Raw genomic sequence first — 26,562 nt, 5'->3', positions numbered from 1 at the left:
GGTGCTTGAGCCTGAGCCCCGAGGGCTCTTGTCGGCAGCAGGGTTTGCATTGCGCAGCCATCAGAGGGGACCCCTTTCCTATTTCTCAAGGGGGGGCCCTGCTGCCCCAACCACACCAGACTCACTGCCACCGAGTGCAGTGTGACTCAGCGCGGCCGGCAGGGTGGGGCAGAGCTGTCCCTGGGGTTTTTGAGATGGTACCACTTTGCAAGCGTAAAGTCCCGGCTTTCTCCCAGTGGGCAGCTGGTGGCTTGGAACTGCTGACCTCTCAGCTAGCAGCCCAACAAGTAACCACTATGTTACCAGGGCTTCTGTCTCCTTTCCCAGCTAGTCTGATAGGGCAGGGCCATGCCTGCTTCCCTCCAGGTTCCCAGTATGAGATGGGGGCTGAGAAGGGGCTCCAGGATGCTAGGAGGAGGGAGGGAGAGTGAGTGAGGAGTGAGTGAAAGTGAGTGAGAGTGTGAGTAACCGAATGGTGACGGAGTGGGCGGGTGGGCGACTGAGTGCTCAGGAGTCCCCACCCTCACCCCCATCCCTACCCCCACCCCCACCCCCACCAGACCAGCAGGTCCACGGACAGTGATGGTGAGGCTACAGGTGACCCCATGCCCTGCCTGCCCCAGGTGCGCCCGTACCTTTTCGAGATGGAGGTTGATCCAGCGAGTGAAGGTCCTCTTCTGCACAGACTCCCTCTCCGCTGAAATGTGCAAAGGCACGCATTAGCTGGATGGAGAGAACCCCGATGATACCCAACCTCACTGCCCTCCCCCGTCCATTCCGACCACAGCGACCCTGCAGGACGCGGGAGAACTGCCCCTGTGGGGTTCTGAGGCTGTGCCTCTTTATGGGAGTGGACCATCCTGTCCTTCTCCCCAGTGGCTGGTGGTCTCCAACTGCTGACCATGCGGTTTGCAGCACCACAAGAGACCCCCCCTCACCAGCAGGGGCTCCTAGGGGTGAAGAGATGTGTGTGCAAAACGACACCTTCCCCTCCCCTGGGGCTCCTTCAGGGGTCCGGGGGCAATGGGTCCTACCAAAGGGGGCTGGTGGGGCTGGCCCGGCCCCCAGAGTCCAAGGTCCTCAGCCTCACCCCACCTCCCCCCGCCCCGGGTTCCTTCTGGGTCCCGGAGCAGAGTGATCGGCTGGACTCAGGGGACGAGGTGGGCTCTGAGGCCCAGAGTCGCTATGGGAAAATACAAGTTGAGACCACAAAGGGGGGTGTGTGGGGGGGTGAGTGACCAAGGCACACTGGAACCCTCAGCGGCTGGCTGCAGACGTAGATGGTGGCACAGCTGCTTAAGGACACGGGTTGGCAGTGCCAGCGAAAGCAGGTAGCGGCCTCACTCAACCCATGAGCAACCCCACTCCTCGGCATGTGCCCCCCACGACCTGCAGGCTGGGAGTCAGGTACCCGATCACTTGACCCAAGGCTCACAGCAGTCCCTCCGACCAGGGCCACGGACCATCCACAGATCCATGGGTCCACAGAGGCGTCCACACTCCCCATGGAATCCTGGCTATAGAAGCAAACGCCCTGACCTGGAGTCGATTTCGACGCATCGCGACCCTACAGGGCAGGCTAGCACTGGCCCTCCTGGTTTCCGGGACTGTAACTCTTTACGAGAGCATCAAGGTTCCTCTCTGGCTGGTGGTTTCAAACTGTTGACCTTCTGGTTAGTAGCGCAAGGCATAGCCATGACGGCACTTCACTGTCTGAATCAGTGCTGACCCAGAGGGACCCTGTCTGACCACACCACCAGGGCCCCTCTGTCGGCTACAAAGACAACGTTATTCCTAATTCAGCCAGGACCCTGCTGGACCAGGAGACCCGTAAGCCAGACTCAAGAGAGCCAACAGTGCGTGATCCACCTCCAGCGAAGGGCGAGAACAGGCCAATTCAGAGAGGACGGAAAGCAGATCAGAGGTCAGCAGGGCATCCGCGAAAAGGGCAAACCAAAGCGTCCTGGGAGAAGTACGGCCAGGTGCTCCTTGGAGGAGAGAATGGCGAGACTTCACCTCTCAGACTTCGGACACCTGTCAGCAGAGACCAGTCCCTGGAGAAGGACATCACGCTTGGTAAGGGGGAGGGGCAGCAAACAAGAGGAAGCCCCTCGATGAGATGGACGGACACAGTGGCTGCAGCCCTGGGCCCAGGCACAGTTGTGAGGAGGGCGCAGGACCAGGCAGTGTTTTGTTCTGTGGTCCACAGGGTGGTCCCTATGGGTCGGGACCATCTGGATGGCACCTAACAAAAGGGCTGGGGGGAGGGAGACACGAGGCAGGGACAGTTATTGCTTAATGGCATTGTTGTTCTCCGGGGGCCATCAAATCCATCTCCGCTCACAGCCATGACCCCCTGTGACGGAGTGTACCGCTGTTATAATCCTCACAAGCTTGGACGGCCAGGCTCAGTCTCCCTCAGAGTCCTGAGTAGGCTCAAACTACTAACCTCTTGGTTACTGGATGGACATGTAACTATTGGGCCGCCAGGCTTCTTTAAAACCCTGGCTGGGGTCAGGCTCAGGGACAGTTTGGGGCTGGCGCAGCACGGGGCAGTATGTCGATCTGTTGGGCACAGGGTCATGCGGGGTCAGAACAGACTCACAGGAACGTCCACAGCCACAGGCACCAAACCCTGGTGGCACTGTCGGTTGGGCTTCAGTCCACACCGCCGGCTGCTGGGGGAGAGGATCAGGCCGCTAGAAGCCGGTGCCCGTGGGATGGCAGCGGCTTCATTTCGGCAGATCAGGGACGGGCTGGATCCTCCAGGGAGGAGGAGCTCAGTGGCGTCTGCTGAACCCAGGTACGCTGGGAAGGCAGAAAACCCAAGGCGGACACTTCCTGCCAGGAGACAGGGCTCTAGAAAAGATCTTTCATTGCCCAGGCAACTGCCTTCTACCACGCTCCACGGCGTGCCAGGCCTTCATCTTTATCCCACGGCACTCCTTCACGGGGAGGCCGTGCTTTATTAATGCGCCCAAAGGGGCTCCGAAGGGACATCAGCAGGAGAGAGGCAGGACAGAATCACTCCCAGGTCTGTCCATTCACCCCATATCACCCAAAGCCCTCTCAAGACCAAAGAGACGTGTGTGCGTGTGTGTGCATGTGTGTGCACGTGTGCGTGCGCTCTCCCACTTGGATCTTCCAACAGCAGGGGTCTTTTGGAAGTAGATCACCAGGCCTTTCTTACGAAGTGCCTCTGGGTGGATTCGAACCTCCAACCTTTTCTGTTAGTAGTTGAGTGTTTAACCATGTGCACCTTCCAGGGCCCCCACATCAGCCAACACCCTGGGAATAGAAGCAAGGGGCCTGGGTTGGTACCCAAGCTCGGCCTGTTACGGCTAGCATTCACACCCATAATGACGATGAGTAAAATGGTATTTGCGGAGCACCCGCAACACGGCAGCCCCTGATCTAAGTACTTCGCACGCACCAAGAACCAGCTGTCACGGAGATGGTGCCAGTTCACGGCAAGCCCGTGTGTGTCAGGACAAAACTGTTCCACGGGACTTTCAGTGTCTGAGACACACACACACACACACACACACACACACACACACACACACACACATATTGAAAGATCACCTTTCTTCCGAGGTGCCTCTGGCTAGATTCAAAGCCCTCCACTTTAGGTAGGCTAGCCAATTGCACCAGCACAGACACCACTTCCCACGTATCAGTCCTCCAAGGTGGGTGCTATCAAATCGTCCAGGTGGGAAACATGAGGCAGGGAGAGAGGCTGTAACCTGTCCAGGGCCACACAACTGGTCAGGATGGGGGGACGGGGAAATGGATGGATGGACATTTTATAGATGAAGAAACTAAGAGTGAAAGAAAGAAAGAGAGAGGGGGGGGAGAGAGAGAGAGACGGGACCTACAGGACTGGAGGGACTTGGGGGGAAGAGGAGGCGGGGGAAGGGAGCGGTGTGCAAACAACACGACAGACAGGGGAACAACTAGGGAATTGAAAGCAACAACGAGGAGAATGTAGAGATCCCAGGGGTGTTGGAGCCACAGCAATCCAGCTGAGAGGAATCACTAAGAGACAGAGGAAGGGTGAGTCTGATGGTGGGGCAGGAGAAGGTAAAAGGAAACAGAGGAAAGACCTATGGATAGAGACGCAAAGCTATGGATAGAGGTATAAACATAGGTGTGCACTTATGTAATATATAGTAATTCATTAAAATAGAGGCATTGACCTATGCGCATATATTTATATGGCAATCATTGAGGAAATTGATGGGCCTCTGCTCAAGCCCTCCCTCAATGCAAGAACACTTTGTTCCAGCAACCTGGCCTTCTGTGATGCTCACCCCCCTGGCAGATTGCTGAAGACAAAGTGGGTGCATAAGCAAATGTGATGAAGAAGCAGATGGTGCCCAGCTATCAAAATATATAACGTCTGGAGTCTTAAAGGTTTGAAGTTAAACAAGCGGCCATGTAGCAGAGAAGTAACAAGCCCACATGGAAGAAACACACCACTCTGTGTGATCATGAGGTGTCAATTGGATCCGGTAACAGGCATCACAAGACCCAAAACAAAACAAACAAACAAAAAACATATTATTGAGAATGAGGGGGGTTGGAGCAGAGACCCAAAACCCATCTGTAGACAATGGGACATCCCCTCACAGAAGGGTCACAAGGGAGGAGTGAGTCGACCAGGATGCAGTAAAGCATTGATGAAACACACACTATTCCTCTGGTTCCTGGAGGCTTCCTCACCCCCCACTAGCATGACCCCAGTCAGGCCTTCCCCTGGGGGCTAGACTGGAGCAGATGCCCAGGTACAGATAAGAGGTAAGAACTCACGACACGTGGAATACAGGAACAGGAATGGGAGTAGTGATACCGCAGGGCAGGGTCTTGGAAGGGGGGAGAGGAGGGGAGGAAGAGGAAACCGATTGCAATGACTGACACATAACCGCCTCTCCACCCCACCCCCAGGCGGATGAACAACAGAAACCATGGGGGAAGGGAGACAGTGGTCAGTGTAGGATATGAAAATAATGATAATTTATCATTTTTGCAAATCTGGCTAGACCAGAGGATGTACACTGGTACAGATGGGAACTGAAAACACAGGGAATCCAGGGCGAATGATCCCTTCAGGACCAGTGGTGTGAGTGGCAATACTGGGAGCGTAGAGGGAGAGTGGGTTGGAAAGGGGGAACCGATTACAAGGATCTACATGTGACCTCCTCTGGGGGACAGACAACAGAAAAGTGGGTGAACGGAGACGTCGGACAGGGCAAGATATGTCAAAATGATAATTTATAAATTATCAAGGGTTCATGAGTGTGTTAGACAGGGTTCGCTAGAGAGATAAAACCAAATTCCTGATAATATAATGTATTTATTTGTAAAGACAATTAGATATATAACGAGAAATGAACTGTTAAATCATATACAGATAAATATACAATACAAGAAATAAACAGTTAAATTAGAAACACTACAAATGGCTCAGTGCAACTCACGTCCATGAGAGAAAGTTGAGAGACTAGCAGTCCTTCAAGTCTAGTCTGCTGCCAGATCTTCCTCTATTTATAGAGAGAGCTAGGTTATGTCAGCACAGCAGCCAATCACAAGGCAGGTCACCAACCACCAGTCCCCAGCTCCAGAGATGTCTTAAAGGGACCTCAACTTACAGCGACACAGTCCACAGGCTAGACGTCCCACAGGCAGTGTAGCCTTTAAATTGAAGCACAGAACAAGCAAGGCAGCCGCCTACTGGTCCGATGATCACAGAGCGAGAGACAAGAAAGGCGAGGCTCACCAAGCCATCCATCTCTCCGCCCCTTAGTCAATCCCACCTGCGTTTATCAGCCAGGCTGGCACAATAAACTATCTCAATGAGGGACTGGGGAGCAGGGAGGGAGGGGGTAAAAAAATGAGGACCTGATGCCAGGGGCTTAAGTGGAGAACAAATGGTTTGAGAATGATGAGGGCAATGAATGCACAAATGTGCTTTATACAATTGATGTATGTATGGATTGTGATAAGAGTTGTATGAGCCCCTAATAAAATGATTAAAAAATAATAATTTATAATTTATCAAGGGGTCATGAGGGTGGGGGAGGGAAAAAAGCGGAGCTGATTTTCAGGGCTCAATAGAAAGTAAAGGCTTAGAAAACAGTGTTGGCAACATGTGTGCAAATATGCTTGATACAACTGATGCACGGGTTGTTATAAAAGCTGTAAGAGCCCCCAATAAAGTGATCTTTTAATAATAAAAAAAGAAGGGTCAAATAATTGATAAGCAGCAAAGATGGGGCTGAGAACCTGCCCTGTGACCCTGTAGTGTCTGCTTCTCCTGACCCTCCCTGCCTCTGTGCAAGGGGACCTGGGGACGTGCTGAAACGGGTCGCAGGCCTCTGTCGGCTGCCGTGGCCTCTGCAGCTTCTGCCTTTTGTTAACTCACTCACGTCACCCAGAGAGGCCCTACAGGACAGGGCAGAGGGCCCCGGCGGGCTTCCAAAACGGCAATTCTTCACAGGAGCAGAAAACCTCGTCTTTCTCCTGGGGAGCCCCTGGGGGTTTCGAACGGTCAGCTTTGAGGTGAGCAGGTCACTCAGCCCCCAGGGCTCGGTGTTGCCCATGAAGCTTCCTCGAAATGCCCCAACCAGATGGCCCTTCAATGACCAGGCCGTTGGCAGAACAGCCCGCGTGGGTTCAGAGCGGTTTCCCATTTCTTTGAAACTCACTGCCATCGCAGAGTCAAGGCTGACTCATCGTGACCCCCTGGGTTTCCCAGACGGCAACTGTTTTCGGGAGTAGAAAGCTCAGTCTTTCTCTCTCGGAGCTGCTGGTGGTTTCGAACTGCCCACCATGAGGATCGAAGCACAGTGCATAACCACTATACCACCAGGGCTCCCGTTTTGTTTTGTTTTTATTTGTTTTTTAGCATTAAGAAAAAGAGGGCCCATCTACCTCTCAAAGGAGATAAGGGTCCCAGGGTTTTTCAGTCACTCTGTTCTGGCCCCCCACCCCTCCACTACCACCACGAGGGAGACAGGCACCCATTCGTGAAGTCCTTCTAAGGTGGCTTTCGGCCTTTCTAGTGGGCAGAGAGCGCTGACCGCTCAGCCCTGCTGACCTCTGGTTCCATCTCTCCTGCGGGGCACGGAGGCCAGTGGCTGGGAATTCGAGATAGAATTCCAGTCGGGAGAAGAGAATGAAGTGGATGAGGGCAAAGGGGCCGGAAGACCCAGAGATTCAGAGGCTTCCCCAACCCCAGCCCCCTTTGACCTTCCGCTGCATCCCTCCCGCCCTGACCCCACTGCCCTGGCCCCTTTCTCTAATGGCTTGTGTTTCCATGGTGTGGCTATTCCACTGATCGGAAAGGCCTTCCCTCCCCGGCGACTCGGGCTGCTTCCAGACTTCCTCTGCCGTGAGCGGGCATCACTGAGCGGCAGGCACACCCTGTGCCAGGTTCTTGGTGCGCAAGGGCCTGAATGTACTTCTTACGATGGGCGATTAAAAGCGTGCCAGCTGGGCCTTAGAGGTAGGCACATTTGAGATTTTAATAGCTACTTGCAAACTGCCCTCCCCAAAGGCTGCCCGGTTTATACGCTCACCCCCACCTGCCTTTAAACAACTTTATGGGGACCGTAAAGTATTTACACACATGCAGCCAAACACACGGGTTGGGTTCTCTGTGTGGCTTCTGGGAGGGCTGAAGGTGCCCCTGAACAGAAGCATATTCAGCCAGAGCCGGGAGGGCTGTGTCTCTGTGCTGGACGGTGTGGATGAAGACATGGGTGTCTGTAAGTCTACTCATTGCCTGCCTGTCTGTCCGTCATCCATCTATTCATCCATTCACACACTTATCCATCTGTCTCCCGTTCCATCCACTTACACAGCTGTCTAATAATGGATCCATCCATTTATTCATCTGTCCACTCATTATCCACCCATACATCTATATCCACCCATCCACTTATCATCTATCAGTTGGCCTCTCCATCTGCCTGCCCTTCCATCCACCTACTCCTCTATCTAGAGAACAGAGCCATCCATTTATCCACCCATCTAGCTGTCCACCATCCATCCATCCATCTATCCATCCATCCACTTATCAATCTGTCAGTCCATCCGTCTGCCTTTACCCATCTAGCCACCTATTATTCCATCCATTCCATCCATCATTCCATCCACTCACTCATCCATCTGTCCGTCCATCCATCCATCCATCCATCCATCCATCCATCCATCCATCCACTTAGCAATCTGTCAGCCCATCCGTCTGCCTTTACCCATCTAGCCACCTATTATTCCATCCATTCCATCCATCATTCCATCCACTCACCCATGCATCTGTCCATCCATCCATCCATCCACTTAGCAATCTGTCAGCCCATCCGTCTGCCTTTACCCATCTAGCCACCTATTATTCCATCCATTCCATCCATCCATCCACCCACCCACCTACTATCAACCCACCCACCCATCCGTCGATCATTTCATCCACCCACCCACTCGTCCACCACCGTCTGCTGTTCCAGCAATGTCTAATCAGTGATGAGTGCATGTCCTCGCGGTAACATCAGGGATGACAGACGAAGCACACCGATCTGCACTCACAAAAGGAACACGGACGCAGCACAGGTATTCGGCAGGAAAGATGGACAAGGCGTTCCCAGGGTAGATGAGGTTGGATGGAAGGTGGTTTCTCTGGACACCCTTGGTGCCCTCAGAGTCCAAGTGGGACCCAAAGCGGTCCTGCTGGCAGATGGAGACCTGGGGTTCTAGCCCCTACCCGGATGCCCTTCCACCTGGCCGGCACCAGGAGGCAGGCCTGAGCATACGTAGTGGGTGGGACATCGGGGACAGCTGGACTGGGGTGTGGGGACGTCATCTCTGGACCTGAGCCTGGGCACACCCTTCAGTGTCCTCCTCGCTCTGTGACACCTCCTCTCCATCACCTCTCTGCACAAGGAGGCCCTGGTCCACCCTGGCAGGGCTGTGGTGGACATGAAAGGAGACCATCCCAGAGACATGCCCAGGGGCTTCCCTGCCAGCACTGTCATAGCTCTGGCCCAAACTGTGGGTTGTGCCCTCTGCCCTCTGATTCAAGTCCCTTCCCCCCACGCCCCAAGCCGTAAGCCCTCCCCACTCCTGGCCTGCCAAGACTCCATAAACTTTGTATCGTTTCATAAACCCAACAGCCCCTTTTCCACCGCACCTACCACGTTGTAAAGGGAGTCTGGCCCTCTCGGGGCGTCTGTGGGCTAGTGTGGGTTTACTGGGAAACAGCAGGGTAATAAGAGAGCCGTAAAGTGCTGTCCTGGCTGGTGGGGGCACCGGCACAGAGGAGGGAGAAGGTGGGGGGCCCTGGAGGCCCAGCTCAACAGACCCAAATTCCGAGGCTCTGGTTTTGCTCAGGACAGGGTTAAAAAGTGGGAGGTGTGACAGCTCTCCCACCCCAGGCCCCCAGGGCCCACTGTTTGGGGGACTGCAGCCCCCCACCTCGGCCCCCGTCCAGCAGAGAACCAGGGTGGTTCGAGGGTGCAGACGCAGTTGTTGCAAGGAGAGCACCAGGCCTTTCCTCCGGGCGTCTTTCAGTCTGGGGGCTCTGCTGAAATTGTCCAGCCTCCAACAGCATGCGTGCCTCTGCCGACAGAGGACTAGTGGCCGCACCGCCACACAGAATTTAACCAACCCAGGCTTGAAGCCAAACAAGCGGCCATCTAGCAGAGAAGCAGCAAGCCCACGTGGAAGACGCACACCAGCCTGTGCGATCATGAGGTGTGCGAAACTGGGTAAAAGCCATCAGAAGACCGCAAACAAACAAACAGACAAACAGACAAACCAACCACATTGCTGAGAATGAGGGGGTCGGAGCAGAAACCCAAAGCCCATCTGTAGACAATGGGACATCCGCTCACAGGGGGGTCACAGGGAAGGGATGAGTCAACCAGGGCGCAGTAAAGCACTGATGAAACACACACTATTCCTCTGGTTCCTTGAGCCTTCCTGACCCCCCACTAGCATGACCCCAGTCCTGCCTTTCACTGCGGGCTAACCCGGAGCATGTGCACAGGTACAGATAAGACATAAGAGCTCACAGCACACAGAATCCAGGAACAGGAATGGGAGCAGCGATACCAGGAGGGCAGAGGGATGCTGCGGAGAGGAGGGGAGGAAGGGGAACTGACCGTGATGATGGACACATAACCGCAGCCCCGTCCCCCCTGCCCCCCACCAAGGGAATGAACAACAGAAATCATGGGGGAAGGGAGACAGGTCAGTGTTAGATATGAAAATAATAATAATTTATAATTTATCAAGGGGCCACAAGGGTGGGGGTGGAAGCAAAGAGGGGGCAGAGGAGCTGACCCCAAGGGCTCAATAGAAAATAAATGTCTAGAAAATGATGGCTATGGATGTACAACTGTGCGGAGACACTTGATGTCTGCATTGTTACAAGAGCCGTAGGAGCCCTTAATAAAGTGTTTGTTTGTTTGGTCTTAAAAAAGTAAGCAACAAATGAACGGCCACTGAGTCCACAGGACCCCAAGGGTTTCGGGGATGGGAACTCTTCACACGAGAAGAAAGCCCCGTCTTTGTCCTGCAGCAAGGTGGGGGGGGGGGGGGTTCGAGCTCCTGACCTTACGGCTAGCAGTCCAATGTGTAAACCAGTAGGACTGGGGTCCTCTCAACCTCCCCCTCGTCCAGTCGATTCTGACCCATAAGGACAGGGTGCAACTGCCCAGACTGTTAACTCTTTCCGGGAGAAAGCCTCATCTTGCTCCCTCGGAGAAGCTAGTGGGTTTGAACGGCAGTCTAATCGGTAGCTGAGAGGGGAACCCAGGTCTCTCCTGTGGAAGGGACGCATTCTGTCACTGGCCCACCAATGTCCCCTGTTAAAATGTGATGTCTCCCTACTGGGAGACAGCGGGCACCGAGGTCCTGACTCCTGTGCCGGGAGACCCCAGTTCACAGCCTCTCCCTGACCCCCAGAGGTTCACTCTGCTGCAAAGAGTGTCCTCCTCAGTCCACTGCAGACATTGACCCCGCACTCCATTGGCTGGGGCCACAGAGACGTCCTGTTGTCCAGGGGCTCAGAGTGGCGGTTCCACCAGCTGGACCACACGGGAGGGTAGGTGAAGGGGGGCAGGAGCTCAGAGACACTAGCCTGGAGCAGCCCCGAGGTGGCCCTGCCTCCCTGGCCCCCGACACCTGGGCATGAGGCCCAGGTCGGCCAGCAGGACCCCCGCTGTCCCCTCCTCATCTTTCAACACCTCCCAGAAACACGGCCTCATTACCCGGCCCCATGCTGGTTCACTGGAGAACTAAAACTCGTAGACAAATTAAACGGCAATTGCTTTTTAAACAGGAGTGGGGCCAGGCTTTGGGGACAGGCAGGCAGCGTCCTCCAGCTCTGACTCCTGGAAGCCACGTTGCCCCCACACCAAGGCCTCCGTGTGGCTCTCACCCACCAAGACCGTGTTTAATTTCCTTTGTTTTCCTCTCGAAGACTTGCTCTGACCCCCACCCGCTTTCATCCAGACTCTGGTAATAAAACGCAAAACTCTCTGAGGCCCCGGGTCAGCAGCCCATCAGGAGAACCAACAAGTGTGGGGGCCTCCACCTCCTCCTGGTCTCCCACCCACCCCTGGGCATGGGGCAGAGAGCAGGAGAGCGGAGTTGCCCACTGTGGCTGGGGCAAACAAATGCTTTGGGTCCCCCAAATGCACTGGAGGTGCAAATCAATCTGCCTTCTATGGGAAGCGGGAAGTTGGGGGTGGAGGGGTGTCTTCAACTCAATTATCTTCCAGGTCCCAGAGGCCACGAGTTAAGGTACCACAGCTTGCCTGGGCCACTCCTGCTCACGGACCACCCCGAATCACAGAACTCCCTGACTAGCCTGATCACACACCAAATTGGGTTTTAAACTGTGTGGACTTATCTATGGATGTATGTGTATGTCGAGGTGGACCCTGTAAGGAAAGATTTTTTTTTAATTACCCGCTTGAGTTTTCTCTGCCAGCGAGGCTGTGTAACTGCAGGGCTAACCCTCAGTCCACCGTGATTTATGACCGATGACGCCAGCCATAAAAACCCAGGCTTCGGGGACAGGGTCTTACATGTCTGCCAGACCCACAGGCACACACACAGGGTGACCGGACCCATCCAGGCAAAGGACCCAGAACCGGGATGGAGAGAACAGACCATTCCGTTCGGAGAACTCTAGCCCACTAGCCGGGAGGCTGCCGGTTCAGACCTACCCCCAGGTGTCTCAGAAGGACCACAGACTAGTCACAGGCCCGGCCAGTTTTTACCAGCCTCCCCCGCTCCCGGGACCCTGTCCTCAAGGGTCCCCTGAAAGCCTCTCCTTACTTTGAGAGCCCCGGAAACCCACAGGGGCGGTTCTACCCGGTCCTACAGGGTCGCTCTGAGTTGGCAACAACTCATGGGTTTGTTTGCAAAGGTTTGAGAAGAAAAGATTGGGGAGGGAGGGAGGGAGGGGGAGAGAGGAAAGGTGAGACATTGCCTTGACATTTAACCCCGTCTCAGGGGGCCAGAGTGGCGAAGGAAGACCGCGGTCGGTGTAAGACATGAAAAAAATTTTTTATAAATTATCTAGGGTTCGTGATGGAGGGAATGTGGGGGAGGGGGGACATGAGCTGATACCAAGGGCTCAAGTAGAAAGAAAATGCTTTGAAAATGATGGCACCATATGCACAAAGGTGCTTGACACAATGGGTGGATGGATAGACTGCGACAAGAGCCGTAAGAGCCCTCAATAAAATGATTAAGAAAATAAAACAAAACATTTCCTTGTCTCATTTCCCGAGTACTCACTCATGGGCCCCTGCACCCCGGGGAATAAACTTCCTCCCATAGGCCACACATCTTGGTGGCTTTTTGTTGGTCCCCCCCACCTCCCCCAAATCACAGTGTTTGTGAAAATACACACGCTTCTAATTAGGAACTTGAAAAACTTCTAAGAGAGCTCCCCCTCCACCACCCCCAACTCCATCCTGCAGCACCCAAGCTCTAGATGCTTCCAGAAACAGCCCAAGCACTGGGAGTGGAGGCACGGATCACCAAACCCCAGAGCACTCACAGTGCAGCCCTCGGCCTCCCCGCGAAACAACGATGAGACGCCACCACGGGTCTCAGCCACGGGCGGCAGGAGGCTCGGCCAGTCAACCAACCTCACCCCGACACACACTGTATGAGACCTCTATTCTAAAAGGAACCGGGGGACGGGGGGATGAAGAAAATTGGCAGGGAGGGGCAGTCAGGGATAGAAGGGGGTGTGTGTGCACATTGGGGTCCTGTCACCGTTTGGATGAGTTAGGCTGTGTAACTAACTGTGTTTCATATGTTTTTCCACGGTGTTACACTACATAAATATATGGAAAGAAATTAGTAAAATGCTTTCGAAAGCAGAGTACAGACAGGATGTGTGGGCGACATTGCATAGCTCACCCCCTCTTGTGGACATTTTACTCACTGCCACGGACGGAGTCGACACCGGCCGAGAGCAGGCCTACAGGACAGGTAGACCCGCCCCTCTGAGTTCCCCAGACTGCACCTCTTCACAGGAGTAGAAAGCCTGGTCTTCCTCCCGTGGTTTCAAACTGCCAGCCTTGTGGATTGCAGCCCAGTGTGTGACCACTAGGCCACCGGGGCTCCGATAGTGACCCTACAGGACAAGGTAAAAGTGCCCCTGCAGGTTTCCAAGACTGACCCTTTTACGGTAGTAGAAAGCTTTATTTTTCACCCTCAGAGCGGCTGGTGGTTTCGAACTTAGGATCAGTGTATTCAAGGACAGAAGCCCTGAAGGTGTGCATCGCGTGGAGTATGGGTTGGGCTACTGCCCACAGGGGAGAGATGAGGCGTTCTGGTCCCAGAAAGATTTACAATCTCTAGAAGAGCACTTCGACCCTGTCCTAGGGCGTTGCAGTGAGTCCGAATGGACTTGTTAACAGTGAATTTCATTTGGTTTTACATTCAAGGCCCTGATAAGTCCTGTAATAAAGAAACGTGTTTACCTCGATTTAAACTAAGCTCATTTGAAGCCAGACTTCTCTTCTATGTAGAACACATAGCAATCCCCTTGTCGTGGTCAGTGTTGGATTGCCAATTAGAAGGTTGGAAGTTCAAACCCACCAGTGGCTTTGTGGGAGGACACAGAGGCTATCCGTAAAGATTTAGAGCAGTGGAAACCCCTATAGGAGATTGCTAGGTGGCAGAATCGGTTCACTAGCAGTGGGCTTTTGAGTGGGTGCAGAATCCAAGGAGTGTGGTGGTGACAGACACTGGTGGAACCCCAAGGTCGGCGATTCAAACCCATCAGCTGCCACTGAGGAGAAAGTTGGGGCCATCTGCTGCCGCTCAGATGTGCACTCTTGGCCCCCTAAGGAGCCGTTCTACGCTGTCCTATAGGGTTGCTGGGAGCTGGGACTGACATCATAGCAAAGGGATGGGCTTGGGTTTGTGCAGAATCCAACTCCACACCCCTAGGGCAGCGGTTCACAGCCTTCCTGATGCCGCAACCCTTTAGCACAGTTCCTCATGTGTTGGTGACCCCAACCATAAAATTATTTCATTGCTATTTCATCACTGTCAATTTGCTACTGTTATGAATCAGGGGACCCCTGTGAAAGGGTCATTCAACCCCCAAAAGGGTCAAGACCCTCAAGTTGAGACCCGCTGCCCTAGGGCATCGCCCATACTACATTTCCCAGTCTCCCTTGCAAGTGTGTGGCCACATGACTGAGTTCTTGCCCATGGGATGAGGAGGCGCTCGGAGCTGCCACCTCCACGGTCCATGGCACAGGGTCTTCCAGGCGGCACTCGCTCTTTCCCCTGCGGACCTTCAGACACACTCCACGGGCCTGGGGAGGGCAGGGCCACACAAGAGGGCAGTCTGGACTTGTCACCCCCTGGACAAGCATCGCTGCCCAAAGAGGAATGGCACTGCTACGTGGCTGAGAGGGCGAGAGACACATCGTTGTCACTGGGGGTGTTCGATGTGACAGTTTCCCCACGGAGGGTTGAGGGAGAATGCGGCGGCCCTGGAGTGAAGGAGAGGGGAGGGTGGATGTGGTGGTGACATGGTCTGTGGTCCATGGGAGACTGTTAAGAGTGAAGGAGTGGAGTTGAGCCTGTCAATCAGGTCGCAGCTCGATGACCTCATTTGGAGGTGCTACGGAGATAAATAGCTCGCTGAAGGCGGGACACTCACTCCCTGCAAGACATTCCTGTTGAGAAGCCACATGGAGCTACGCTAGAGCCACGCGGAGACCCCTGCCAGCGCTGAGATGCTTCCACTGCACTGGATCCACAAGACTTTGCACCCACTGGCCTGTAACCTTCCTGTATTCGGCATCATTGCATGTCTTGCTTGAGTCTGAAGAGGACTTTATAGATTGGTATTGGACATATGGGCTACTATCGGACTTATGGGCTTGATCTGGACTGGGATGTTTTCTCAATATTCATTTTCTCTTGTATAGAAAGCTCTTTCTCATACACATATGAGGGTCCTTGAATTTGTTTCTCTAGTCATCCCGGACTGACACAGAGGGAGAGGGGTGCGGCGCTCAACAAGTTCCTTCCCTCTGCCAGGCGCCACGAGAAGCAGCACTGGGCAGCCATGGCCTCACTCACCCTCACAACCCCCTCGCTAGGTGAGGGACAGTGTTTCAGGAAACTGAGTCAGGCTGTGTGTATGGGGGACAGGGGAGGGGAATGCCGCTCACGAGGGCGGTGGCCAAGAACAGATGTTAGCTCTGTCGCAAGGAGCCAGGACTTGTTGCAGGCACCATGCCAGGCTGGCTGGGTCACTCTGAAGCAAACGATGTCTTTGGGGCCTACTTCTTGTTCAGGTGAGCTCACCTGCAAACACAGGTGGATAGAGCTGGGGCTGGTCCCTGGTGAGCAGAGTTTCCGAGGCCCCCCCCCCCCACACACACACAGAAGAATGAGCTGGGCTCCCAGCTTCCACTCGCTTCAGAAGTGGACATTGAAACCAGCCAGCCTCCCTTCGGAAACCCAGTGACTGCAACCGGCAGGAACATCTGCCTTTAGGAAACCCCCATCATCATCCCTCCAAACGCCATGTCTTCACGGATAGCTGTAAGGTCTTTGAGGGTTGGGATCATCAGATGTCCCTGTTTGCCCAAGAAGGAAAGGATTCTCAGGGCTAAAACTGGGACTGTCCTCAGCAAACCAGGACGAGCCAATCACCCAAGCTGGTGGGCAGTATCCATTGGAGAAGGCTGGAAAGGACAGGTGAGCCCCAGGCAGCCAGGACAGCCGAGGACACTGAGATCCACCTGGGAGGTGCACCCAGAGGACAGGGAGTGAAATAAACCACGAAATCCCCATGCACAACCCTAACTTGCCAATAAGTGACCCAGGTGTGATTTAAAGCCCTGTCCCAGAATGCAGCAGCAAAGGACAGCCCAGGGTGTGGTAGTGGGGAAGGTGAGAGGTGTCTGTTCTCTGGAGCAGGAAAGACCTGTCCCCAGCACACCAGGCTCATTAGCACTGATCACAACCACCCAAGCCAAGGCCTACGAGAGGCACCACCAACAGGGCAGATAGGACACAAGTTCATCGTTGAGACGTAATTACTGGGTAGCAAACAGAAACTACATTCAGAGACCCAGTGCTGGGTCCCTACCAGCCAGGGAAGCACAGAGTCCTCTGTAATGAATAGTCTCACACCCTTGCAGAAACTATGTACATGCATGCACGTGCACACACACACACACACACACACACACACACAAACCCTCTCCGTAATACAGTTCACCTTCACCCCTCTTCAAGGTGAATCTCTTCAAAGTACCACTAGGGTGCAATGGACATGTTATCAGGAGCGATCAGTCCCTGGTGAAGGACATCCTGTTTGGTAGAAAGAGGGGGGCAGCGACCAGGAGGAAGGCCCTCCATGAGCTGCCTGGACACAGCGGCTGCAGCCACGGGCTGGGCAGAGGAACAAGGTGAAGGAGGCGCTAGACCAGGCGGTGTTTCGTTCTGCCGTGCACGGGGTCGCCCTGGGTCGGAACTGACTCCACACCCACCACCACCAAGGCATTCACCAGCACCCGTTCCACCGAGACACCATGCGTGCTGGAGGAGGCGTGTGCTCGCTCCACAGGGTTCCCCGGGGATGACTATGGAAGTGATCGCCATACCTTTCTTCTGAGGCACCTGCGGGCGGACTCGAACCTCCAGCTTGCTGGTGAGCAGCCCAGTATGTTGGCCATCGCCATCCACCAGGGACTTGCTCCTTATGATCATGACCTCCACCCCCACCTCCAAAGCAGGGGTGGCGGCGGCGGCGGCGGTTCCAGCCCCGAGATGCTGCGGACCTCCATGCCAAGACCGGATCAAGGTCCCCGGGGAACCCTGCCCAACTGCGTACTTCAGTTCTGTCTCCGTTAGAAACTGGCTGAGACTGGGCCTGACTGCATGTGACAGTCACCTGGGAACAGTCCAAGAATCAGAGCACCCCAAGCTCCACTGCAGACTGCCCGCCTCGGAGCCCGGGCTGCAGGCCCGGACATGTGTGCTTTGCAAGCTCCCAGCAGCTGCTGCTGCCCCTGAGCCCGGGCCCAGGCCCACTGCTCTGGGCAGGCCTCCCAGCCCAGGACCAAGCAGTGACCATCTTAGGCTTTTCCATCTGGTCCAGAGCCACCTTCTTTTCTACTGCTGCTCCACTTGACCAAACGATGTCCTCCTCCAAGGGACCGGCCTCTCCTGATAACATGTCCGAAGTAAGTGAGACAAAGTCTCGCCGTCCTCGCCTTTAAGAAGCGAGAATCCAACCCTGCCATCAGGTATCACCAAGTCCCCTTACACGCCTCCTAGGACGGGGAGCTCAGCACCGCTCAGGGTGGGTAGCTCTGGTGGCTTGCTTCCTGCCCTCCTGCAGCTGGCCCTGCCTTCCTCACTGGGTTCTCGCCTCCACCAGACAGGCGTTCAGGCAGCAGGGGCTACTTTCAGGCACTTTCTGAGACTTCTCTTCTCCGGCCACATGGGTCTGTTCCTCCAAAATCTCTACTTTAGAAAAAAAACTACAAACGCGCACAGGTGCGCTATGCGGGGCCTGGAACTGGAAGGCCGCGTTAGGGGGCTTCGGGCAGGGGAAGCTCTGGGACCTGGAAGGAGGCCTGTCACTTCTCTTGACAATGACCGTCTTGCTCCCTGCAGGCCTCTCTCTGCCATCCAGTCGATGCCGGCTCACAGCGACCCTGCAGGACAGGGTGGAAATGCCCCTGGGGGTTTCTGAGAGAGTCGCTCTTTACAGGAGCAGAACGTCGGCTCTTTCTTCCACTAGTGGTTTCAAACTGCTGACCTTGTGGTTAGGGAACAAAGACCAAGGCTCCCGCAGATAGGCTCTGCCAATGGGTCCTTGTTACCTGTTTTAGTTTGTTTTGGTGTTGTTTTCTTTTTAATGAATCAGCACATTCACCGAGGTGATAAGCACACAGGGACACTCAAAGGAGAAAGGGTTCTGACACTGGGCTAACGGGTTCCTGGCCGGGTCACTCCACAAAGGGGTGGGGACCACGAGGATATCCGTTTCCCCTCTGAGGAGGTGGGAATCCCATCGCAGGGCAGGTCCCTTCTGGTGCCGCAGCCAGGAAATGCGTCAATGTGCTTGAGGGCCAACCTTCATGAATGGTGGGGACTGTGGCCCAGAGAAAGGAGCCCCGGGATCTCGGGGGAAAAGCATGGGGCTCTCACCACAAGGTTGGTGGTTCAAACCCATCAGCAGACCGGTGGGGAAAAGACGGCTGGTTGTAAAGGATTGACAGCCTGAGAAACCACACGTAAGGTTGCTACGGGTTGGCATAGACCCATGCAGTGGGTCTGGTTTGGCTCGATTTTGTGGCCCACATTCACTCGATAGTCACTGCCCCTGGGCTGCCATTTTCTTTCTGGACTGTATTTTTATGAACCTATTTCTTCACGTAGACTCTTTGACTTACGCACTTTTAAACTTACGGATCACGTAAAGTACTCCAAATAGGGGGTAATCACACAATGAACTGGCCCATGAGCGACATCTAAGTAAATACAAAGTATCTTGTGCATCTCTGTGCCCCCATGATGGCACATAAGAAAATGTATCTGTTGGCTGACTGGCTGGCTGGGTGCATGGGCAGGTAGGTGAATGGATGGATGAGTGGGTGGATGAATGGATGGATGGATGGGTTATGGATGGATGGGTGATGGATGGATGGATGGGTGATGGATAGATGGATGGATGGATGGATGGATGGATGGATGGATGGATGGTGATTGGATGGATGGGTGAATGGGTTGATGGATGAATGGTGGATGGGTGGGTAGGTGGATGAATGGATGGATGGATGGATGGGCAGATGAATGGATGGATGGGTAGATGGGTGATGGATGGATGGGTGATGGATGGGTTGATGGATGAATGGTGGATGGATGGATGGATGATGGTTGGAGAGATGGATGATGGTTGGATGGCGGGTAGGTGGATGGGTGGATGGATGGATGGGTGGGTGGGTGGATGAATGGATGGATGGGTAGATGGGTGATGGATGGATGATGGTTGGATAGATGGATGGATGGATGGATGGATGGCGGATGGATGGATGGGTGGATGGGTTGATGGATGAATGGTGGATGGATGGATGGATGATGGTTGGAGAGATGGATGATGGTTGGATGGCAGGTGGTTGGATGTGTAAATGCATGGCCACCAGTCCACTCTCTGCCTGTGGCCTCCCTCACACCCGTCCCTGCCGCTGAACCAACCTCCTCCTGTCGTTATAAACAACAGAAGGCCTCCCCGTCCCTCACTCTGTCTTTGAGTAGGTTCCGACTCACAGCAACTCCACAAGACAGAACTGTCCCGCTGGGGTTTTGAGGCAGTAACTCTTGAAGGCTGGAGAAAGCCTCATCTTTCTCCTGCCGGCACCTGGTGAGATTGAACTGCTGACCTTGCGGTTAGCAGCCCAAAGAGTAACCCACTATGCAGTCCTGTGATTGGATGGCTTCATTTCCCTTTGTTGCTGTGATAAATGTCTGTGCGTGTACACATGCATACCTGTGGGCCACGCCAGACACGTGGCACTCTCTTAACCCCTTCCCTGCCATCATCTTCTGAGGCAAGCGGCCAGTGACTTCCGATAGGAAAGTTAGCAGCCTCCCTCCCTCTAGGGCTCCCCACCCCCACGCTCCCTACACTCACTAAACTCTGCCCCCAAAGCCACTCAATGCCAGGAAATATGGGCAAACCCCAAACTCACTGCCATCGAGTTGATTCAACCCATAGTGACCTTACGGACAGGGCAGAACTGCCCCCGTGGGTTGCCAAGGCAATAACTCTTTATGGGAGTAGAAAGTCTTATCTTTCTACCAAGCCGCCGCTGGTGGTTTCAAACTGCTGACCTTGCAGTTAGCAGTCCAACACATACACACTAAGGCACCAGGGCTCCAGCTGAGTCTAAAGCAGGAAATGAAAGACTGTCATAAAGCCTGCCAACAGAGGGAGGGGGGGTCCCCTGGGCCCCAGAGCCCCACAGATCAACCATCTGGGAAGTCACCGTGCGAAGCCAGAAAGTGGGGCCTCCAGGGCAGGTGCAGAGGATGGGTGAGCACACAGATGAAGACCATGCCGACCAAGCGTGTGCACACTGCTGGTTCGTGGGGCCTCTGAGGAGCATGGAGGACCGGACCAAAAGCTCTGAGATCATCAGCGGTGTGTGTGTGTGTGTGTGTGTGTGTGTGTGTGTGTGTGTGTACATGACAGTGTATGGAACTGTATACGTGAGAGTGACGATATGTGTGTGTGTGTGTGTGTGTGTGTGTGCATGTGCTGGAGCTCTGGTGACAGTGTGGGTTACAGGGTGTGCTGCTAACCGCAAGGTGAGCAGTTCAAACACCCCGGCCACTCCTCAAGAGAAAGATGAGGCTTGCTAGTTCCACAGAGGGACTGTCTTGGAACCCACAGGGCCAGTTCTACTCTGTCCTAGAGGGTCGCTGTGAGTCAGCATCGACTCGATGGCGTGTGTGTGTGTGTGTGTGTGTGTGTGTATTGTAGGGGGCAGAATAGGAAAGTACAGGTATTAGAAAAAGTGCCAAAGGGAGATGGCTCTTGTAAAAGCATTAAGGGTGGAGGGCAGGGGGTGGGGGTGGGCTGGTTCTTAATGTCAAACATGAGACACCTGCTGCAGGGACCCCCTGGAGACTCACGTCACCTCCAGTCCCCTCTACATTTCCTGAGCACCCGCTTTATTTCCCAGGTGGACCATATGTTTAGCGCCTGCACACAGTGTGTGTGTGTAGGGAGGGTGTGTGTGTGAGAGAGGCGGGGTGTTGAAAGGTCAAGGGCACGCCCATCTTCTAAGGTCTTCATGGAGGTCGAGACCAGCCACGGAGCCTCCTGCAGCCCAAGGCAGCTTCGTGGCCTCAGACCGTGTGGGCTTTGCTGTTGGGACCAGCTCCTGCTGTAGGGAAGCAGTCCCCCACGCTCACCACCAAACTTGACCACGGCAGGCAAGAGGGACCAGCCTCCCCAATGCACCTAACCCCAGCATTCTCTCCAACAGAGCTTGTCTCATCCCTTAAGTCTTACACTTGACTGTCCTCATGTTAACAGACAGGGGGTCCTGGATTCCAAGTCACGGGGGTCCTGCATTCCCCTTGATGGTGGAACCTGAATTTAGGCAGCGGGCTTCGTACTCCGGACCCCTCTGTGTACGATCCCAGCCCCGCTTTGACAGAGGAGGAAACTGAGGCTCAGAGAGGTGCTACGGGCCACACTGGACGAGGGACGCTGAATGTTTTGAGCAAACCCTACATCTGGGAGTCAGCAGTGGCGTGGAGGGAGCTGTGGGCCTTTGTGGGGCAGCAGGGGGAGCAGCCCCCCCTACCCACTCCCGCCACACCTTCAGCGGCCCCTCTCAGAAGGAGCACAAGGGGTGGGGCGGGCCTCCCCTAGCTTATTCTCCCCGCAGCAGGCCTGGGTTCAAACTCAGGGTCTGTGGCTAGCGCCAGGCCCATCCCCAGCCGGTGGAGGAGAAGGATTAGCCAGCAAAGCCAGACTTGATTGAAACATAACTTTCCTCCAGGCCACTCCCTGGCTTTGCGGGCGTCTCTTCCTGCCAGCCCTGGGTGCGTCTGGCCCTGAGACCAAGTTCCAGTAGTCCTTCTGGGAGGGGCCGGAAATGACTCAAGGAGCGCCCAGGAGTGCGACAGGCCACCTGAAGCAGGGCGGCGACTTATTAAAGTTTTTAAAAGAGGAAAAAGCCAGCCGGCCAGCGGGCACGGGGCCAGAGCAGGAATCAGGAATCAGGCTGCTGTGTGATGGCAGGCGTTCGCCCTCTCTGTACCTCACTGCTCTGTGCCATAAAGTGGGCACTGCCCCCAGCACCCACTTGGACCTGTCCCCAACACCACAGGGCTGCTGGGTCTGTTTATCCAAGGCGTCAGACCTGGGTAGCCTCAAGGTCAGTGGTTCAAACCCACCAGCCGCTCCTTGGGAGAAGGATGGGGCTGTCTACTCCTGTAAAGATCGGAAACCCTGTCCAGGGTCCCTGTGAGTCAGAGTTGATTTGACGACAGAGGTTTGAGGGTCAAGGGGCTGAGGGGTCAGGGTTGCCAGCCGGAGCTACTGGGCTAGTCTCGGGCTCAAGCCTTGGTTTTGCCACCCATGCAATGGGCAAGGCCTCTGCCCTCTCTCACTCACAGGGCGGTGCAGGCCCAGCCCCCTGGCCCCGGTGCCTCAGACCAGCGGTACAGAGCTTCTCAGGGGGGACTTTTGGGGACTGCTCCAGCCAGTTCTGGGAAATGCCAGCCAGTCCCAACACACCTGGTGCGGTAGGGAGCAGGTTACACACGACAGGGCTCTGAGCCTACTTAAGGGCAATCCCTTTGGGAGCTGTGCGCAGATGTCCACGTGGATGTCCACAGAGAGGTGTACATGGGTGGGCTGGGCCCTGGGAACACAGCACAATGCAACACAACACCAACGCGCACAACCAAACGCCACACCACACCACACAGTAACACACGAGGCCACACCGCACCACATAACACACACTATACCACACCACAACAAACAACAAAACAACAGCACACCACACAACAACAAACCCACGTAACACCACACAGCACAAACCCGGCAGCAATCCCGGCCCATCATGCATGCTAGCGGTCATAACAATCACGTCTCAAAATACAACCGCCCCTCCGATTTCGGAAGACCCTCCCTCTACCGAGACTCAGTAACGCCCACACCAAAGCCCTTCCTTCTGACAGCGCCCACACCCAGGAGCAAAGGTCAGCCCGCCCTCGCTCCCCGAGTGTCAGGCGGCACTATCCTGTCACTTTGACCAGGTCCCCTCTTTCTGTGTCCCTAATAGAGCCTCTGACTGCTAGGCTCCCACCCCCTCTCCCTCCACTCCCTTCTCCCACTGCTGCTCCGTTGCAGAATGCTGCAGTGCTTAGGAATGCACACGTTTTATGCTCCCAGGGGTTAAGCTCTCTTGACTACTCAACACTAGGTCAGCGGTTCAAACCCACCAAATGCCCCGGAGAACAATGAGGCTGTTTGTACCATAAAGAATTATAGCCTTTTCTGGTTTTGTTTGCTTGTTTGTGTTGGGTTTTCCAGTTTGTGGAGCACAGAAGGAATAGAAGCTTGGAGATAACGATGCAAAGGTTTACAGGGGAAGTAGGGGTGGAGGGTGGGAGATAGGGAGGGTGAGGGGCTTGGGGGAGCAAACCATGCATGCGGGAGGGAGGAGGGAGCACTAGAACGGATCTTGTGATTACACAATTCATTGTAAAAGTGATTTAACCATGAAAAAAGAAATGTTCAAAAACCCAAGCCCCCCAAAAATCTACAGCCTTGGAAACCCTCTGAGTCAGTTTCACCCCATCTTCCCGGATCACTACGAGCCCGGGTGGTGCAACCTGTAACAAGCTGGGCAGCCAACCACAAGGTCAGCAGTTTGAATCCACCAGTCACTGTGAGGGAGAAAGACGGGGCTTTCTACTCCCTTTCAGAGTGACCGTCTCAGAACCGCACAGGGGCAGGTCCACCCTGCCCTAGAAGGTTGCTGAGAGTCAGCATCAACTCAACAGCAGGGTGTTTGGTTTGGGGACTGGATTCCCTGGGAGCCAGGACTGACTCAAAGGCAGTGGGTTTAAGCTCTAAGCACCTTGTCCAAGTGGATTCTTTGCATCCTCACGGGAATCTCTTTGGCCCTACGTGGCAGACACTCTGACTATCCCCATTTCTCAAGTGAGGACACTGGGTGGGCAAGTAACTTGTCTACAGCCACAGAGTGGAGGTGGGCGGAACTGCCAGGGGGCCGTGTGCAGTGGTTACAGTCTGGTCTCATGGCCTATCCCGAGGCCCCGTGCCTGCCCCTCTGCACCCTGAGAAGGCACCCTGCAGGGGGCCCCTGGCTGACCCACAGGAGAGCACAGCTTGCCCCTCATTGTGGGTGTTAATTGAGGACCAGCCTCTGCAGGTGTGGCCACAAGGGTGAAGCCCAGACTGAGAGAGTACAGCCAGCAGCCTGGTGACTCAACGGTTGGTGGCCAGGCTGAGTGAGTGTTTTCATCCCGTAGACATGTCCTCTATGTCCACAATGAGGGCCAGCCATTTGTTGAGTGCGTGTGTGAGGCCTGATCACCCCCCTCTCCCTCCCCTCCCCTCCCCTGCATCTGTGCCCTTTCTGAACAAGACGCTGTAATGACCAGAGAGAAGGGCAGGTGGCCCTAGCGTGGCATGGCAAGCCCACACACGTTGGCAGAGGACCTCGTTCTGCTGGGTCTCCTCAGCTGTCATCTTAGGAGGGCAGACTGCCAGGCCTTTCTTCCGTGGTGCACAGGAGTTTGTGCTTCTCAGAACCCAGGCTGCTGGGCAGAGGCCCTTTCATGGATTCGTTGTAAGAAAGACAGTCAAAGCCCTGGGCCCCGGGCCCCATGTCTCTGCGGGCATGGCGGTAGAATTGCTGGACACAGGGCCCCAGGCCGCGTCCTGCAGATAAATGAGTGTGGAGGGCGGGTTCTCTGGGATCCCCAGAGCCTCAAGAGCAGGAAAGAGGGGGTCCTTAGCAGGTGGGGAATGGGAGGCAAGGATATGCTGGTGTGGGAGCAGTGAGTGCCCAAGTGGGCTGGGGGAGGGGGGGCGTGTCTCATGCAGAATACATAGTGTGTTCAGAAGCTGGGAAGCTCCAGCTCCCTCAGTCCAATCGATTTCAATTCACAGTGACCCCTGTGACAGAGGACCACTCGCCTAGAGCATCCTCTGGTCTCAGAGGAGCCCACATGGCACTGTCAGGGAAACGTGGGACCGCTAATGGGACAACGTGCAAGCAGCCGCTCCGGGGGAGAAGGAGGCAGCCATCTGCTCCTGTAAGAATTACCGCCTCGGAAACCCTACACTGGGTCCCCACGAGTCAGAACCGACGCCAGGCCATCAGGAGAATCCCTTTCCTTTCTGGGAACAGACTGCCAGGTCGTCATCCTGCAGAACGGCGGAGCAGGCTCGAACCACCAACCTTCCAGGTAGGAGCAGAGCACTTACCTGTCACGCCACCAGGACTGCTTATAGAACAGACAGACAAACTTGCTGCCACTGAGTCGATGCTGACTCACAGTGACCCTATCGGACAGGCAGAAGTGTCCCTGTGGGTTTCTGAAAGCGTAACCCTTTAAGGGAGTAGAAAGCCTCATCTTTCTCCCGTGGAGTGACTGGTGATTTTGAACTGCTGACCTTGCGGTGAGTCATGAGTAAACCACCCAGGCTCCCTACAAGACTCCTTAAAAGGGAAACAAACCCAAACACCCTCACACAAGGCAGTTGACACCAGCTCTGGGCTGGATTTGCAGAAGTGGACCACCTGCCAGCAGGGTCACCCAAAGCGGACAGGTTTCAGCGGAGCTCCCGGACAAAGAACAGACAATGGAGAAGGAAGAATAGACAATGGAGAAGGAAGAACAGACAATAGAGAAGGAACCGGCTGCCCACTTTGGAGGAAGGAGCCGCTGAGAACCCCATGGACAGCCGCGGAACAAAGACAACGCGACCTCCTCTCACGAATTTGGACTGTCGGGAGAAGCCAGTCCCTGGAGAAGGACATCGTGCTCGGTCAAGGCAATGAAGAAGAGGAGGAAGGTCCTCAAGGAGATGGACTGGTCAGTGGTTGTGACCATGGGCTCAGGCGTGGGTAGGACAGGTGTGGCTGGCACAGGACCGGGCGGTGTTTCGTCCTGTTGGGCACTGGGCCACTATGGGTCAGAACTGACTCCATGGGGGGACTTAAAAGGTGGTGGGGAGGGCTCTGTGTCATGAGGACCCTTGAATGGCACCCACTGGCTTCCTGCGGCCCCAATACACAAGGAGGCTGTTCTTCCGGAGCCCCGTGAGTTACAGCCTGTGATTGCTCAGCCAGGGCTCCAGAGAGGCAAACCTCAGGTGGGGAGGTGGAGCCCGCCGGGTGATTTACATGTTGTCCGTCCAATTAAGCAAGTGTGGGCCCTGCTCACTGCCAGCCGTGTCTGCACGGAGGCCTGTGAAGGCTTTCATCACGC

The 26,562-nt window shown here is 55.0% G+C and overlaps 1 protein-coding gene across 1 annotated transcript in view; it reads right to left on the bottom strand.

Moving 5' to 3' along the window:
• Positions 1-26,562, bottom strand: part of CLMN (calmin) — an 81,318-nt gene that overhangs the window by 31,669 nt on the left and 23,087 nt on the right. Inside the window, exon 3 of the mRNA XM_045288109.1 lies at positions 636-697. Within this exon, the coding sequence (XP_045144044.1) occupies positions 636-697 (62 nt within the window). The remainder of the gene's footprint in view (positions 1-635; positions 698-26,562) is intronic.

Source organism: Echinops telfairi, unplaced genomic scaffold (assembly GCF_000313985.2).
Source record: "Echinops telfairi isolate 266 unplaced genomic scaffold, ASM31398v2 ScPeMD7_18;HRSCAF=68, whole genome shotgun sequence".
Classification (NCBI taxonomy): Eukaryota; Metazoa; Chordata; class Mammalia; order Afrosoricida; family Tenrecidae; genus Echinops; species Echinops telfairi.
This window is presented reverse-complemented; position numbering and strand designations above follow the sequence as displayed.